Source organism: Lepeophtheirus salmonis, chromosome 5, assembly GCF_016086655.4.
Source record: "Lepeophtheirus salmonis chromosome 5, UVic_Lsal_1.4, whole genome shotgun sequence".
Taxonomy (NCBI): Eukaryota; Metazoa; Arthropoda; class Copepoda; order Siphonostomatoida; family Caligidae; genus Lepeophtheirus; species Lepeophtheirus salmonis.
Window position 1 is genome coordinate 21,032,741 of NC_052135.2, and position 16,165 is coordinate 21,048,905.

Consider the following 16,165-nt stretch of genomic DNA (forward strand, 5'->3'; position numbering starts at 1 on the left):
TGAACTATTAAAGGCTTTGATAACTTTATCCATACTTCTTTTGATTTTTCTTTATTTTAGATATTTGAGGAAAGACTCCAATGAAATGGATTAAGCACACTTTCTTAAAAATGAAACTGAAATTGTTGCTAAATTATATGCAAATGGCATAATTTGGCCTTGAAAAATAGTGTTGTAATTCTATGTTGTTTACCAAAATGGATATAATGCAGCGTTTGTGAAGATATATGTACCTATCAAAGGTTCTGACTTCTAATAGATTTATGTATTCTAGATATAACTTATAACTCTTTAATAATTTATTTGGAGCCTTTGCATAATTCCTCCAATCTTGATGATTAAGTTTAAAGCGTCTTTAAATTTTTGGGCTGCTCTCCAGTGCAAGGATCGCTTTTAGGGTTTTAGTGCTATTTCATAAGAAATCCTTGAGATAATTACTTGATAAATGCTCATTATTATTATAAAGTTTACCGCTCAAATAGAGATTCAAGTACTTCCATAGAGCTACAACAATCAATAACCAAATTCATTCAAGCTGTGTAATCTTTTTGGAGATGAGTTTCTTTTTTTTCTGATTGACAAAATTACTTTTAATTTCATATATTGTGGATAAATAATTATCTTCAACAGGAGTAGTACATAAAATATGTATAACTTTTGGTACATGATAGGTATTCCAGGCTGTTTCCTTATCCCACATATTTATAATAATGAAACTAAAAAACTTAGCAGCCTTCCTCAGATTTTATAAGATGTAATTTTGATTCATTTTTAATATTTTTTCTCCTATTTAGCAGGTTTATTATTTTTTTTGTAGTCTTGTAAAGGGATTTTTGTTTTTGAAAAAATCCTTTTTATGGACTTAAAACTCATGGTTTTCTAAAAAAATCGTTTTTTCGTTTACATTATTTGTTCAAATGTAGGCTCCAACCTAAAATTAGAACCAGTCTATTCTTTGTATTTAGTCTTTTAAAAAAATAATTTTTTCGACCTTGTGTTTCTTGTTAAATATGAAAAGTTAGTAATCTGATATAAATAGATATCTCTTAGATAGTTACGGAAATCACTTGTGTGTTAAAACCTTCTCTATACAATTGCTAAAAAACAAACTATGAGTTGTCAATCTATAATTGATATTTTATTTATAACCTCTATTTTACTGCAGGCATTGAAGAAAAACTTTGTCTAAAAAGTAAACAGCTGAATTCTAAAAATATTATTAGCTCTTCCTATAGATTCGTATATATATATGTACTAGGAATAACTATGATTTCATATAGCCTTAATATGGGAAACAGGACAGCTAGGAAATATTTATTTCCCTTGCTTCTTTCGACATTATTCTTGGTTTCAACAGGACAAGGTAATTCATCCATTTTATATATCAGTTAGAATTATCCATTTTAGTATTGTTTTATATCAAGTATCAAGAATATCTTTTTCTTAATATTTATAGTAGATTTTTTTTAAAACGGTGAATAGTTATAGTCTCTAATTATCATCCATTTTCTTCCAGAATTGGATTCAATTTTTAGCTTATCAGTTATTAAAATATGTGTTATTGATAGCTTTTATTATTTTGACCAAAAGACTTACTTTTTAACCTAACAATTATTCTTTTCCCCATTCATTGAATAAAAAATTAAAAGAACAATATTTGCAACTATAGATGTTTTAATCTCTATAAGACAGTATTGTATATTTGTGCAACAAATTACATTATACAACAGTAGTTTTACCAAACAGCTGAAAACAACATTTATTACTGTCATTTAAGCCTTAAAACAAGAAAGTGATAATTAAAACCTCCAATTGAAATTAGTTTGAATTTAAAAACCTTTTTTCAAAAAATCACGAATTTAGAGTATAATTACGATTCAGATGGAAGAAAAAAAATCATTGATAAAAACATTTAAACATATGAAAGATTAATAGCTTATTATATCATTTGGATGGCCACCCCTAAGATCTGTTTAGCATGTTAGAAAGCAATAATTTTTTCCCATGTTTTTTTCAATTGCTTTATATTATAGCGAAAATTAATGAATAAACGTTATAATACAATTCAAAAAGATTTGACGTAAAAAAAATCGATTTTGATAGATTTTTTTAGTTTAACTTTTGATTTTGTAATAGAATATTTAATAAATAAAAAGAGAAGATAGTGTGAAGAATGGGACGAAATCAAATATAGTCAATTATTTGACTAATTGTAATAGTAATTCACATTTTAGAGGCAAATATTTTATTGCAATTTAAATACAAGTATGTTTCATATCCAATGTACTTGATTTGTACTTATTACATATATAGTCATCTAATAGACTAATATATATTGAATTTCTGAACTTATGAATATACAAGAATTTTAGCTATAACATAAAACCTTTATTTTACGCTTTTATTAGCCTTGATATGATCTTTCAAATAAAATATTTCATTTTCTAATTATATTATTATTATGTTCAATTTGGGCTATTGAATGTGGAATAATAATCATTTATATAGATGATAATTTGTCGAAAGATACACTTAATTTTGAGAAAAATAATTATAGCTTTTTTTGTGCATTGATGAGCAACAGTTACGCTACTCTCCACCAAAACATTCTTCAAACTGTCTTTCTTACAAATTTTGTTCATCAAATTATTTTATTATTATATATATTTTGGATTTATATATCATAATAAACTCTATCAAAACATTGAATAAATAATATTTAATTTTGGTCATTTCTGTTAGATCTTTTATATGACGTAAATTTTGTCTATTTTAATTTTACTAAGCTTATTTTGTTCTTTTTTACCTTTTAGTTGTTTGTCTACCACTTTAATTTGAGAATAATTTCAAACATCATGATGGGGGTCAGGGATATTCTCTCATAATTCCAACAAATTGATCTTTTATTGCTTAAACAAGCCCCTAATGTTTCACTTATGATTTTCACATTATTTGATTAATTTGGAATTCTTTTTTTTTGCTTTCATAGAATCAAGTTTTTTAACCAAATGATCAATTCTGTACTGAAAATAGAATATCTTTCTATTTTCAGAGTGACCTTTTATTCATACTTTTGACTGTAGTTTCATTATTATTTATAAAAAAGTTTTGAAGGTTTGTTTTGATCTGGATTTATTATGCTACATTACAATGTAACAATCCTTATTAAAAAAAAGATATTTTTTCTAAAGTATATAAAATACTACGACACTCAATAAGTCCTTGGTGTGACATATATATGAAAAATTATTGACAAACCAATGTAAGTTCCTGTTAGAACGAAACATCAAATAGTATGTGCCAAAATTTTATTACATTCTGACCGTTATTTTAGAGGTTAGAGTCGTTCTAGTGACTCAAGTTTTATAATTTTCAAGATAATGGATAGTGAAGAATTTCGACTGTTAACTAAACAAAGTTGTTTTATTTATGGGGAAAATACTATTTACTTCAAAGGGAGTCTCGCATTTCAGATGTTTTGACCATTCAGAGAGCTATTTGGAGCTGTTTAAGCGAAATAATAAGGATTTTCATTGTTATGTATCAATATAAAATAATTAATTCCACCACTGCACATCCGAATCAAAAAGATTGTTAGCTGATTAACCAGCTGTCAGAGAAAGTTGTTAACAAACTTGGGAACCTAAAATGACTGCAACATCTAAACTAATTGCCAAATTGCAATGAAATTTTGACAAGTAATGTGTGAAGGTTAATACTAACCCGACCAATGATGCTATGTAAAGGGCTGATACTATCTAGATTAACAATTAATTTAAGTTTTAATAAATTGGAAATTTATTCTGAGATCGTCTATAAACTCGATGAAACATAAGTTTTGTGAGTCAAGATTCCTTATGTAAAGATTCGACTCAATTAAGAATAAAACAAACGAGAACAAGTAAAATTTTGAAGCTTCTCTCACGCGGCATGTTCCCCATGGCCATATCCAAGGAGCTCAGGTACAGCTGTAAAACTGTTTACTGTGCTAGGGACTTATTCAACGCCACCAAAGTCTTGGATGTTGTTGCAAGAACAGACTGCAACATGTGGTCACCCTCTTCTTAAGATGCAAACTCCTTGGATTACTAGGTGCGTCTGGAGACAAGGGTGTTTGCTACTCCTCACAGTAGTATCCTGTCTTTAGAGGCTTTCATAAAGGAGAAGTGCACCAAACTCGAGTCCCACTATATACTTAAGGCCTGCAATGGATTTAGCCCTCGTATTGCAGATATTATTAGAGGCGAGGGCTTACATATTGAAAGCTCATTCAGATAATTTTATAACATAAATTTCCTCGAAAACCTCTCGTTTCAATTTTACTCTTGAAAAATTGAAAATTATAACTTGTGCACCACTAGATGTGTATCAGACCGGGTACTTAATAACTGATGTCTTATATGTATTTATATAAATTGATAGCACTTTTCAAGTTAATATATAATTGGGTTTAAAAGAAAAAAACTTGACATTCGAATTACTAATAATACGATCGCTCAAATAAGCAAATATCAAAAACTTGAAGGAAAAATTTAAAGATATAATCAGTAAATTTTAAACATTGTTAATATGTTCTGTTAAATTTAGATAGTTTTACATACACTAAAATTAAAGTTTTAAAAGAAAAAGTAGATTCTGAATCACTTTTTTCCTCAAATTTATGTAAAACAAAAATAAAGGTAACATTTATCAAGAATTCAACATGATAAATGACACCACACCGAAATGTTTTGCAGCTCAAGGCCAGCATCAAGAAGCAATGGGACAACAAGTCCGTTCATTATATTGTAATAACTTGCACCAAGTTCTGATCTCGTATTGAGGCTGTGATAGAGACTGCAGAGGCCATATTGAATCATCCTTGCCATTTTTTTTCATTACACTCTTCAAATAAAAAGTTATGAAGGTTTTGAATTTTCTTCATGATCCCAGAAAATTTCCCTGTCGCACTCTGTATGTATGTATATCATAGAATACAATGATAATGTAAATTTTGAAGACTACAATTATTTAATGGTCGAAAAAAAATATTGGTCCAATCGTCTCTAAACTCTCCAGACCTGAAATAAACAGCCTTTTCACATAAGCAATAAAGTTAAATATAAAAAAAAAATATTAAAGATAATATAATTAATGATACTTAAATTTGTGAAAAAATAAAGTATGCATAAGTATATGTGTATTGACCTAAAAATTGAAAAAAAATAATTTACCAATAATTGTCATTACATTTTACAGAACAAAATGAGGTTTGCTCAAACGTGATAAACTCAACAACCAGAGTTCTTGGGTAAGTAATCATTGCCAATAAAAAAACATGGATTCACAAAAAAAAATATAGGCCGCAATTATAAATATAATTCATTTTTTTAGAACTAACTATGATAAAGAAATTCACATACCTCATGTGATACTCTACCACTTCGAGACAGGCTATTGTACTAAACGATCTTTCATTGAACTCATCACACAATATGGCATGGACATCATCACAACCAAACAAATCAAAGCATGGTTCTCTTTCTTTAAATCAGGAAAATTGACTCTTGACGATGAAGATGTTAAACCTTTTAAATCACCTTATTCAACGTAAGTATATTTGAACCAATCTTTTTTATTATTTCTGAAATCTGCATTCCTAATCAGTTCCACATATGATCATTGTTTCTCCTAAAATCCATCATAAGTTATCATTAAAAAAAGGAACAATAATAAAATTTAATTTCTCCGATTTTAGAATGGGAACAAAAAACAAAACCCACATTGGCAACATCGTCCTCCATCACTACAGAGAAGGCTTTAGCGTAGAAAAGTCCGTTAAAGAGCTAAAAGAAAATGGTAAAGAAGTTACTGAATTAGAAGTTACGACATGGTTTGTCAAGTTCCAAGATGGCAATAATGACATTTCAAATGGTGCAACAACACCCTCTTCACCAGATTCAACAACCTTAACAACTAGAGCACTCGGGTATGTAATTTTTGACATCAAAACTCATAATTTTCAAATAAATATGCAAAATGACTTTTTATTTGTACCAATCATTCTTTCCTTTCTAGAACTGGCTACAATAAAAACGTACACATTCCTCATGTGATACTATACCATTTTGAAAAAGGATACTCCAATGAGCGTTCCTTATTAGAACTCAATTCGGAATATGACTCAAACACCATCACAAGCAAACAAGTCAAAGCATTCTTCTCTTTCTTTGAAACAGAGAAGTTAAATAATGAGGATGTTAAACCTTTTATATCACCTTTATTGACGTATGTATATTTTGAATACTTTTTTTATTAGAAAATAATTCCTAATCAGTTTTGCAAATGAACAATATATCTCCCAAAATCCATAATGTCCAATAATTTAAATTGGAATACACATACATATTTTCTTATCCAATTCTAGTATGGGAGCGAAAAATAAAACTCACATCGGTCACATTGTTCTCCATCACTACAGAAAAGGCTTTAGTGTAGAAAAGTCCGTTAAAGAACTAAAAGAAAATGGTAAAGAAGTTACTGAATTAGAAGTTACGACATGGTTTGTCAAGTTCCAAGATGGCAATAATGATATTATAAATGGTGCAACAACACCCTCTTCACCAGATTCAACAACCTTAACAACAAGAGCACTCGGGTATGTAATTTTTGAAATCAAAACTCATAATTTTCAAACAAATATGCAAAATGACTTTTTATTTGTACCAATCATTCTTTCCTTTCTAGAACTGGCTACAATAAAAACGTACACATTCCTCATGTGATACTGTACCATTTTGAAAAAGGATACTCCAATGAGCGTTCCTTATTAGAACTCAATTCGGAATATGACTCAAACACCATCACAAGCAAACAAGTCAAAGCATTCTTCTCTTTCTTTGAAACAGAGAAGTTAAATAATGAGGATGTTAAACCTTTTATATCACCTTTATTGACGTATGTATATTTTGAATACTTTTTTTATTAGAAAATAATTCCTAATCAGTTTTGCAAATGAACAATATATCTCCCAAAATCCAACATGTCCGATAATTTAGATGGGAATACACATACATATTTTCTTATCCAATTCTAGTATGGGAGCGAAAAATAAAACTCACATCGGTCACATTGTTCTCCATCACTACAGAAAAGGCTTTAGTGTAGAAAAGTCCGTTAAAGAACTAAAAGAAAATGGTAAAGAAGTTACTGAATTAGAAGTTACGACATGGTTTGTCAAGTTCCAAGATGGCAATAATGATATTATAAATGGTGCAACAACACCCTCTTCACCTGATTCAACAACCTTAACAACTAGAGCACTCGGGTATGTAATTTTGAAATCAAAACTCATAATTTTCAAACAAATATGCAAAATGACTTTTTATTTGTACCAATCATTCTTTCCTTTCTAGAACTGGCTACAATAAAAACGTACACATTCCTCATGTGATACTGTACCATTTTGAAAAAGGATACTCCAATGAGCGTTCCTTATTAGAACTCAATTCGGAATATGACTCAAACACCATCACAAGCAAACAAGTCAAAGCATTCTTCTCTTTCTTTGAAACAGAGAAGTTAAATAATGAGGATGTTAAACCTTTTATATCACCTTTATTGACGTATGTATATTTTGAATACTTTTTTTATTAGAAAATAATTCCTAATCAGTTTTGCAAATGAACAATATATCTCCCAAAATCCAACATGTCCGATAATTTAGATGGGAATACACATACATATTTTCTTATCCAATTCTAGTATGGGAGCGAAAAATAAAACTCACATCGGTCACATTGTTCTCCATCACTACAGAAAAGGCTTTAGTGTAGAAAAGTCCGTTAAAGAACTAAAAGAAAATGGTAAAGAAGTTACTGAATTAGAAGTTACGACATGGTTTGTCAAGTTCCAAGATGGCAATAATGATATTATAAATGGTGCAACAACACCCTCTTCACCTGATTCAACAACCTTAACAACTAGAGCACTCGGGTATGTAATTTTTGAAATCAAAACTCATAATTTTCAAACAAATATGCAAAATGACTTTTTATTTGTACCAATCATTCTTTCCTTTCTAGAACTGGCTACAATAAAAACGTACACATTCCTCATGTGATACTGTACCATTTTGAAAAAGGATACTCCAATGAGCGTTCCTTATTAGAACTCAATTCGGAATATGACTCAAACACCATCACAAGCAAACAAGTCAAAGCATTCTTCTCTTTCTTTGAAACAGAGAAGTTAAATAATGAGGATGTTAAACCTTTTATATCACCTTTATTGACGTATGTATATTTTGAATACTTTTTTTATTAGAAAATAATTCCTAATCAGTTTTGCAAATGAACAATATATCTCCCAAAATCCAACATGTCCGATAATTTAGATGGGAATACACATACATATTTTCTTATCCAATTCTAGTATGGGAGCGAAAAATAAAACTCACATCGGTCACATTGTTCTCCATCACTACAGAAAAGGCTTTAGTGTAGAAAAGTCCGTTAAAGAACTAAAAGAAAATGGTAAAGAAGTTACTGAATTAGAAGTTACGACATGGTTTGTCAAGTTCCAAGATGGCAATAATGATATTATAAATGGTGCAACAACACCCTCTTCACCTGATTCAACAACCTTAACAACTAGAGCACTCGGGTATGTAATTTTGAAATCAAAACTCATAATTTTCAAACAAATATGCAAAATGACTTTTTATTTGTACCAATCATTCTTTCCTTTCTAGAACTGGCTACAATAAAAACGTACACATTCCTCATGTGATACTGTACCATTTTGAAAAAGGATACTCCAATGAGCGTTCCTTATTAGAACTCAATTCGGAATATGACTCAAACACCATCACAAGCAAACAAGTCAAAGCATTCTTCTCTTTCTTTGAAACAGAGAAGTTAAATAATGAGGATGTTAAACCTTTTATATCACCTTTATTGACGTATGTATATTTTGAATACTTTTTTTATTAGAAAATAATTCCTAATCAGTTTTGCAAATGAACAATATATCTCCCAAAATCCAACATGTCCGATAATTTAGATGGGAATACACATACATATTTTCTTATCCAATTCTAGTATGGGAGCGAAAAATAAAACTCACATCGGCCACATTGTTCTCCATCACTACAGAAAAGGCTTTAGTGTAGAAAAGTCCGTTAAAGAACTAAAAGAAAATGGTAAAGAAGTTACTGAATTAGAAGTTACGACATGGTTTGTCAAGTTCCAAGATGGCAATAATGATATTATAAATGGTGCAACAACACCCTCTTCACCTGATTCAACAACCTTAACAACTAGAGCACTCGGGTATGTAATTTTTGAAATCAAAACTCATAATTTTCAAACAAATATGCAAAATGACTTTTTATTTGTACCAATCATTCTTTCCTTTCTAGAACTGGCTACAATAAAAACGTACACATTCCTCATGTGATACTGTACCATTTTGAAAAAGGATACTCCAATGAGCGTTCCTTATTAGAACTCAATTCGGAATATGACTCAAACACCATCACAAGCAAACAAGTCAAAGCATTCTTCTCTTTCTTTGAAACAGAGAAGTTAAATAATGAGGATGTTAAACCTTTTATATCACCTTTATTGACGTATGTATATTTTGAATACTTTTTTTATTAGAAAATAATTCCTAATCAGTTTTGCAAATGAACAATATATCTCCCAAAATCCAACATGTCCGATAATTTAGATGGGAATACACATACATATTTTCTTATCCAATTCTAGTATGGGAGCGAAAAATAAAACTCACATCGGTCACATTGTTCTCCATCACTACAGAAAAGGCTTTAGTGTAGAAAAGTCCGTTAAAGAACTAAAAGAAAATGGTAAAGAAGTTACTGAATTAGAAGTTACGACATGGTTTGTCAAGTTCCAAGATGGCAATAATGATATTATAAATGGTGCAACAACACCCTCTTCACCTGATTCAACAACCTTAACAACTAGAGCACTCGGGTATGTAATTTTGAAATCAAAACTCATAATTTTCAAACAAATATGCAAAATGACTTTTTATTTGTACCAATCATTCTTTCCTTTCTAGAACTGGCTACAATAAAAACGTACACATTCCTCATGTGATACTGTACCATTTTGAAAAAGGATACTCCAATGAGCGTTCCTTATTAGAACTCAATTCGGAATATGACTCAAACACCATCACAAGCAAACAAGTCAAAGCATTCTTCTCTTTCTTTGAAACAGAGAAGTTAAATAATGAGGATGTTAAACCTTTTATATCACCTTTATTGACGTATGTATATTTTGAATACTTTTTTTATTAGAAAATAATTCCTAATCAGTTTTGCAAATGAACAATATATCTCCCAAAATCCAACATGTCCGATAATTTAGATGGGAATACACATACATATTTTCTTATCCAATTCTAGTATGGGAGCGAAAAATAAAACTCACATCGGTCACATTGTTCTCCATCACTACAGAAAAGGCTTTAGTGTAGAAAAGTCCGTTAAAGAACTAAAAGAAAATGGTAAAGAAGTTACTGAATTAGAAGTTACGACATGGTTTGTCAAGTTCCAAGATGGCAATAATGATATTATAAATGGTGCAACAACACCCTCTTCACCTGATTCAACAACCTTAACAACTAGAGCACTCGGGTATGTAATTTTTGAAATCAAAACTCATAATTTTCAAACAAATATGCAAAATGACTTTTTATTTGTACCAATCATTCTTTCCTTTCTAGAACTGGCTACAATAAAAACGTACACATTCCTCATGTGATACTGTACCATTTTGAAAAAGGATACTCCAATGAGCGTTCCTTATTAGAACTCAATTCGGAATATGACTCAAACACCATCACAAGCAAACAAGTCAAAGCATTCTTCTCTTTCTTTGAAACAGAGAAGTTAAATAATGAGGATGTTAAACCTTTTATATCACCTTTATTGACGTATGTATATTTTGAATACTTTTTTTATTAGAAAATAATTCCTAATCAGTTTTGCAAATGAACAATATATCTCCCAAAATCCAACATGTCCGATAATTTAGATGGGAATACACATACATATTTTCTTATCCAATTCTAGTATGGGAGCGAAAAATAAAACTCACATCGGTCACATTGTTCTCCATCACTACAGAAAAGGCTTTAGTGTAGAAAAGTCCGTTAAAGAACTAAAAGAAAATGGTAAAGAAGTTACTGAATTAGAAGTTACGACATGGTTTGTCAAGTTCCAAGATGGCAATAATGATATTATAAATGGTGCAACAACACCCTCTTCACCTGATTCAACAACCTTAACAACTAGAGCACTCGGGTATGTAATTTTTGAAATCAAAACTCATAATTTTCAAACAAATATGCAAAATGACTTTTTATTTGTACCAATCATTCTTTCCTTTCTAGAACTGGCTACAATAAAAACGTACACATTCCTCATGTGATACTGTACCATTTTGAAAAAGGATACTCCAATGAGCGTTCCTTATTAGAACTCAATTCGGAATATGACTCAAACACCATCACAAGCAAACAAGTCAAAGCATTCTTCTCTTTCTTTGAAACAGAGAAGTTAAATAATGAGGATGTTAAACCTTTTATATCACCTTTATTGACGTATGTATATTTTGAATACTTTTTTTATTAGAAAATAATTCCTAATCAGTTTTGCAAATGAACAATATATCTCCCAAAATCCAACATGTCCGATAATTTAGATGGGAATACACATACATATTTTCTTATCCAATTCTAGTATGGGAGCGAAAAATAAAACTCACATCGGTCACATTGTTCTCCATCACTACAGAAAAGGCTTTAGTGTAGAAAAGTCCGTTAAAGAATTAAAAGAAAATGGTAAAGAAGTAACTGAATTAGAAGTAACGTCATGGTTTGTCAAGTTCCAAGATGGTAATAATGACATTTCAAATGGTGCAACAACACCCTCTTCACCTGATTCAACAACCTTAACAACTAGAGCACTCGGGTATGTAATTTTTGAAATCAAAACTCATCATTTTCAAATAAATATGCAAAATGACTTTTTATTTGTACCAATCATTCTTTCCTTTCTAGAACTGGCTACAATAAAAACGTACACATTCCTCATGTGATACTGTACCATTTTGAAAAAGGATACTCCAATGAGCGTTCCTTATTAGAACTCAATTCGGAATATGACTCAAACACCATCACAAGCAAACAAGTCAAAGCATTCTTCTCTTTCTTTGAAACAGAGAAGTTAAATAATGAGGATGTTAAACCTTTTATATCACCTTTATTGACGTATGTATATTTTGAATACTTTTTTTATTAGAAAATAATTCCTAATCAGTTTTGCAAATGAACAATATATCTCCCAAAATCCAACATGTCCGATAATTTAGATGGGAATACACATACATATTTTCTTATCCAATTCTAGTATGGGAGCGAAAAATAAAACTCACATCGGCCACATTGTTCTCCATCACTACAGAAAAGGCTTTAGTGTAGAAAAGTCCGTTAAAGAATTAAAAGAAAATGGTAAAGAAGTAACTGAATTAGAAGTAACGTCATGGTTTGTCAAGTTCCAAGATGGTAATAATGATATTATAAATGGTGCAACAACACCCTCTTCACCTGATTCAACAACCTTAACAACTAGAGCACTCGGGTATGTAATTTTTGAAATCAAAACTCATAATTTTCAAATAAATATGCAAAATGACTTTTTATTTGTACCAATCATTCTTTCCTTTCTAGAACTGGCTACAATAAAAACGTACACATTCCTCATGTGATACTGTACCATTTTGAAAAAGGATACTCCAATGAGCGTTCCTTATTAGAACTCAATTCGGAATATGACTCAAACACCATCACAAGCAAACAAGTCAAAGCATTCTTTCTTTCTTTGAAACAGAGAAGTTAAATAATGAGGATGTTAAACCTTTTATATCACCTTTATTGACGTATGTATATTTTGAATACTTTTTTTATTAGAAAATAATTCCTAATCAGTTTTGCAAATGCACAATATATCTCCCAAAATCCAACATGTCCGATAATTTAGATGGGAATACACATACATATTTTCTTATCCAATTCTAGTATGGGAGCGAAAAATAAAACTCACATCGGCCACATTGTTCTCCATCACTACAGAAAAGGCTTTAGTGTAGAAAAGTCCGTTAAAGAATTAAAAGAAAATGGTAAAGAAGTAACTGAATTAGAAGTAACGTCATGGTTTGTCAAGTTCCAAGATGGTAATAATGATATTTCAAATGGTGCAACAACACCCTCTTCACCTGATTCAACAACCTTAACAACTAGAGCACTCGGGTATGTAATTTTTGAAATCAAAACTCATCATTTTCAAATAAATATGCAAAATGACTTTTATTTGTACCAATCATTCTTTCCTTTCTAGAACTGGCTATAATAAAAACGTACACATTCCTCATGTGATACTGTACCATTTTGAAAAAGGATACTCCAATGAGCGTTCCTTATTAGAACTCAATTCGGAATATGACTCAAACACCATCACAAGCAAACAAGTCAAAGCATTCTTCTCTTTCTTTGAAACAGAGAAGTTAAATAATGAGGATGTTAAACCTTTTATATCACCTTTATTGACGTATGTATATTTTGAATACTTTTTTTATTAGAAAATAATTCCTAATCAGTTTTGCAAATGCACAATATATCTCCCAAAATCCAACATGTCCGATAATTTAGATGGGAATACACATACATATTTTCTTATCCAATTCTAGTATGGGAGCGAAAAATAAAACTCACATCGGCCACATTGTTCTCCATCACTACAGAAAAGGCTTTAGTGTAGAAAAGTCCGTTAAAGAATTAAAAGAAAATGGTAAAGAAGTAACTGAATTAGAAGTAACGTCATGGTTTGTCAAGTTCCAAGATGGCAATAATGATATTATAAATGGTGCAACAACACCCTCTTCACCTGATTCAACAACCTTAACAACTAGAGCACTCGGGTATGTAATTTTTGAAATCAAAACTCATAATTTTCAAATAAATATGCAAAATGACTTTTTATTTGTACCAATCATTCTTTCCTTTCTAGAACTGGCTACAATAAAAACGTACACATTCCTCATGTGATACTGTACCATTTTGAAAAAGGATACTCCAATGAGCGTTCCTTATTAGAACTCAATTCGGAATATGACTCAAACACCATCACAAGCAAACAAGTCAAAGCATTCTTCTCTTTCTTTGAAACAGAGAAGTTAAATAATGAGGATGTTAAACCTTTTATATCCCCTTTATTGACGTATGTATATTTTGAATACTTTTTTTATTAGAAAATAATTCCTAATCAGTTTTGCAAATGCACAATATATCTCCCAAAATCCAACATGTCCGATAATTTAGATGGGAATACACATACATATTTTCTTATCCAATTCTAGTATGGGAGCGAAAAATAAAACTCACATCGGCCACATTGTTCTCCATCACTACAGAAAAGGCTTTAGTGTAGAAAAGTCCGTTAAAGAATTAAAAGAAAATGGTAAAGAAGTAACTGAATTAGAAGTAACGTCATGGTTTGTCAAGTTCCAAGATGGTAATAATGATATTATAAATGGTGCAACAACACCGTCTTCACCTGATTCAACAACCTTAACAACTAGAGCACTCGGGTATGTATTTTTGACATCAAAACTCATAATTTTCAAATAAATATGCAAAATGACTTTTTATTTGTACCAATCATTCTTTCCTTTCTAGAACTGGCTACAATAAAAACGTACACATTCCTCATGTGATACTATACCATTTTGAAAAAGGCTATACCTATGAGCGTTCTTTGTTAGAACTCAATTCAGAATATGGCTCAGACACGATCACGAGCAAACAAATCAAAGCGTGGTTTTCTTTCTTTCAATCAGGAAAATCTTCAACTGACAATATAGATGTTAAACCTTTCCAATCACCTTTCGTTACGTACGTATATATATACTAACTTTCTAAATAATTTCTGGATATTCATATCCTGAGTAGTTTAACATACGTACATTGTTTTTTGCTAGATCTAACTTAGTCCTATATTTTAATAGTAATACCCATAAATTTCTTTTACTCCTATTTTAGAATGGGAACCAAAAATAAAACCCACATTGGCCACATTGTTCTCCATCACTACAGAAAAGGCTTCAGTGTAGAAAAGTCTGTTAAAGAGCTAAAAGAAAATGGGAAGGAAGTCACTGAATTAGAAGTAACGTCGTGGTTTGTCAAGTTCCAAGATGGTAATAACGATATTTCAAATGGTGCAACAACGCCCTCTTTACCAGATTCAACAACCTTAACAACAAGAGCACTCGGGTAGGTAGTTTTTGAAATCAAAACTAGGAATTAATTAAAAAATATTCAAATTGAATATTTATTTATACCAATCATACCCTCCTTTCTAGAACTGGATATAATAAAAATGTACATATTCCTCATGTGATATTGTACCATTTTGAAAAAGGCTATACCTATGAGCGTTCTTTGTTTGAACTCAATTCAGAATATGGCTCAGACACGATCACGAGCAAACAAATCAAAGCGTGGTTTTCTTTCTTTCAATCAGGAAAAACTTCAACTGACAATATAGATGTTAAACCTTTCTTATCACCTTTCGTTACGTACGTATATATATACTAACCTTCTAAATAGTTTCGGGATATTCATTTCCTGTGTAGTTCAACATAAGTACATTGTTTTTTGCTAAATCTAATTTGGTCATTTATTTTAATAGTAATCCCCATAAATTTTTTCTACTCCTATTTTAGAATGGGAACCAAAAATAAAACCCACATTGGCCACATTGTTCTCCATCACTACAGAAAAGGCTTTAGTGTAGAAAATTCCGTTAAAGAGCTAAAAGAAAATGGTAAGGAAGTCACTGAATTAGAAGTAACGTCGTGGTTTGTCAAGTTCCAAGATGGTAATAACGATATTGCAAATGGTGCAACAACACCCTCTTCACCAGACTCATCAACCTTAACAACAAGAGCACTGGGGTATTTAATTTTTGAAATCAAAACTCATAATTTTCAAATAAATATACAAAATGACTTTTTATTTGTACCAATCATTCTTTCCTTTCTAGAACTGGCTACGACAAAAACGTACACATTCCTCATGTGATATTGTACCATTT

General features: G+C 30.5%; 1 protein-coding gene across 1 annotated transcript; it reads left to right on the plus strand.

The window, feature by feature from the left end:
* Positions 1 to 1,248: 1,248 nt before the first annotated feature.
* Positions 1,249 to 15,879, plus strand: LOC121118335 (uncharacterized). The gene is made up of 34 exons (XM_071888368.1): positions 1,249 to 1,363; positions 5,239 to 5,290; positions 5,374 to 5,589; positions 5,738 to 5,968; positions 6,058 to 6,267; positions 6,407 to 6,637; positions 6,727 to 6,936; positions 7,076 to 7,306; positions 7,395 to 7,604; positions 7,744 to 7,974; positions 8,064 to 8,273; positions 8,413 to 8,643; positions 8,732 to 8,941; positions 9,081 to 9,311; positions 9,401 to 9,610; positions 9,750 to 9,980; positions 10,069 to 10,278; positions 10,418 to 10,648; positions 10,738 to 10,947; positions 11,087 to 11,317; positions 11,407 to 11,616; positions 11,756 to 11,986; positions 12,076 to 12,285; positions 12,425 to 12,655; positions 12,745 to 12,953; positions 13,093 to 13,323; positions 13,412 to 13,621; positions 13,761 to 13,991; positions 14,081 to 14,290; positions 14,430 to 14,660; positions 14,749 to 14,964; positions 15,112 to 15,342; positions 15,432 to 15,647; positions 15,795 to 15,879. Exons 1-25 carry the CDS (start codon positions 1,267 to 1,269, stop codon positions 12,911 to 12,913), a joined length of 5,175 nt encoding a protein of 1,724 aa, XP_071744469.1. The 5' UTR covers positions 1,249 to 1,266; the 3' UTR covers positions 12,914 to 12,953; positions 13,093 to 13,323; positions 13,412 to 13,621; positions 13,761 to 13,991; positions 14,081 to 14,290; positions 14,430 to 14,660; positions 14,749 to 14,964; positions 15,112 to 15,342; positions 15,432 to 15,647; positions 15,795 to 15,879.
* The last annotated feature ends 286 nt before the right edge of the window (positions 15,880 to 16,165 follow it).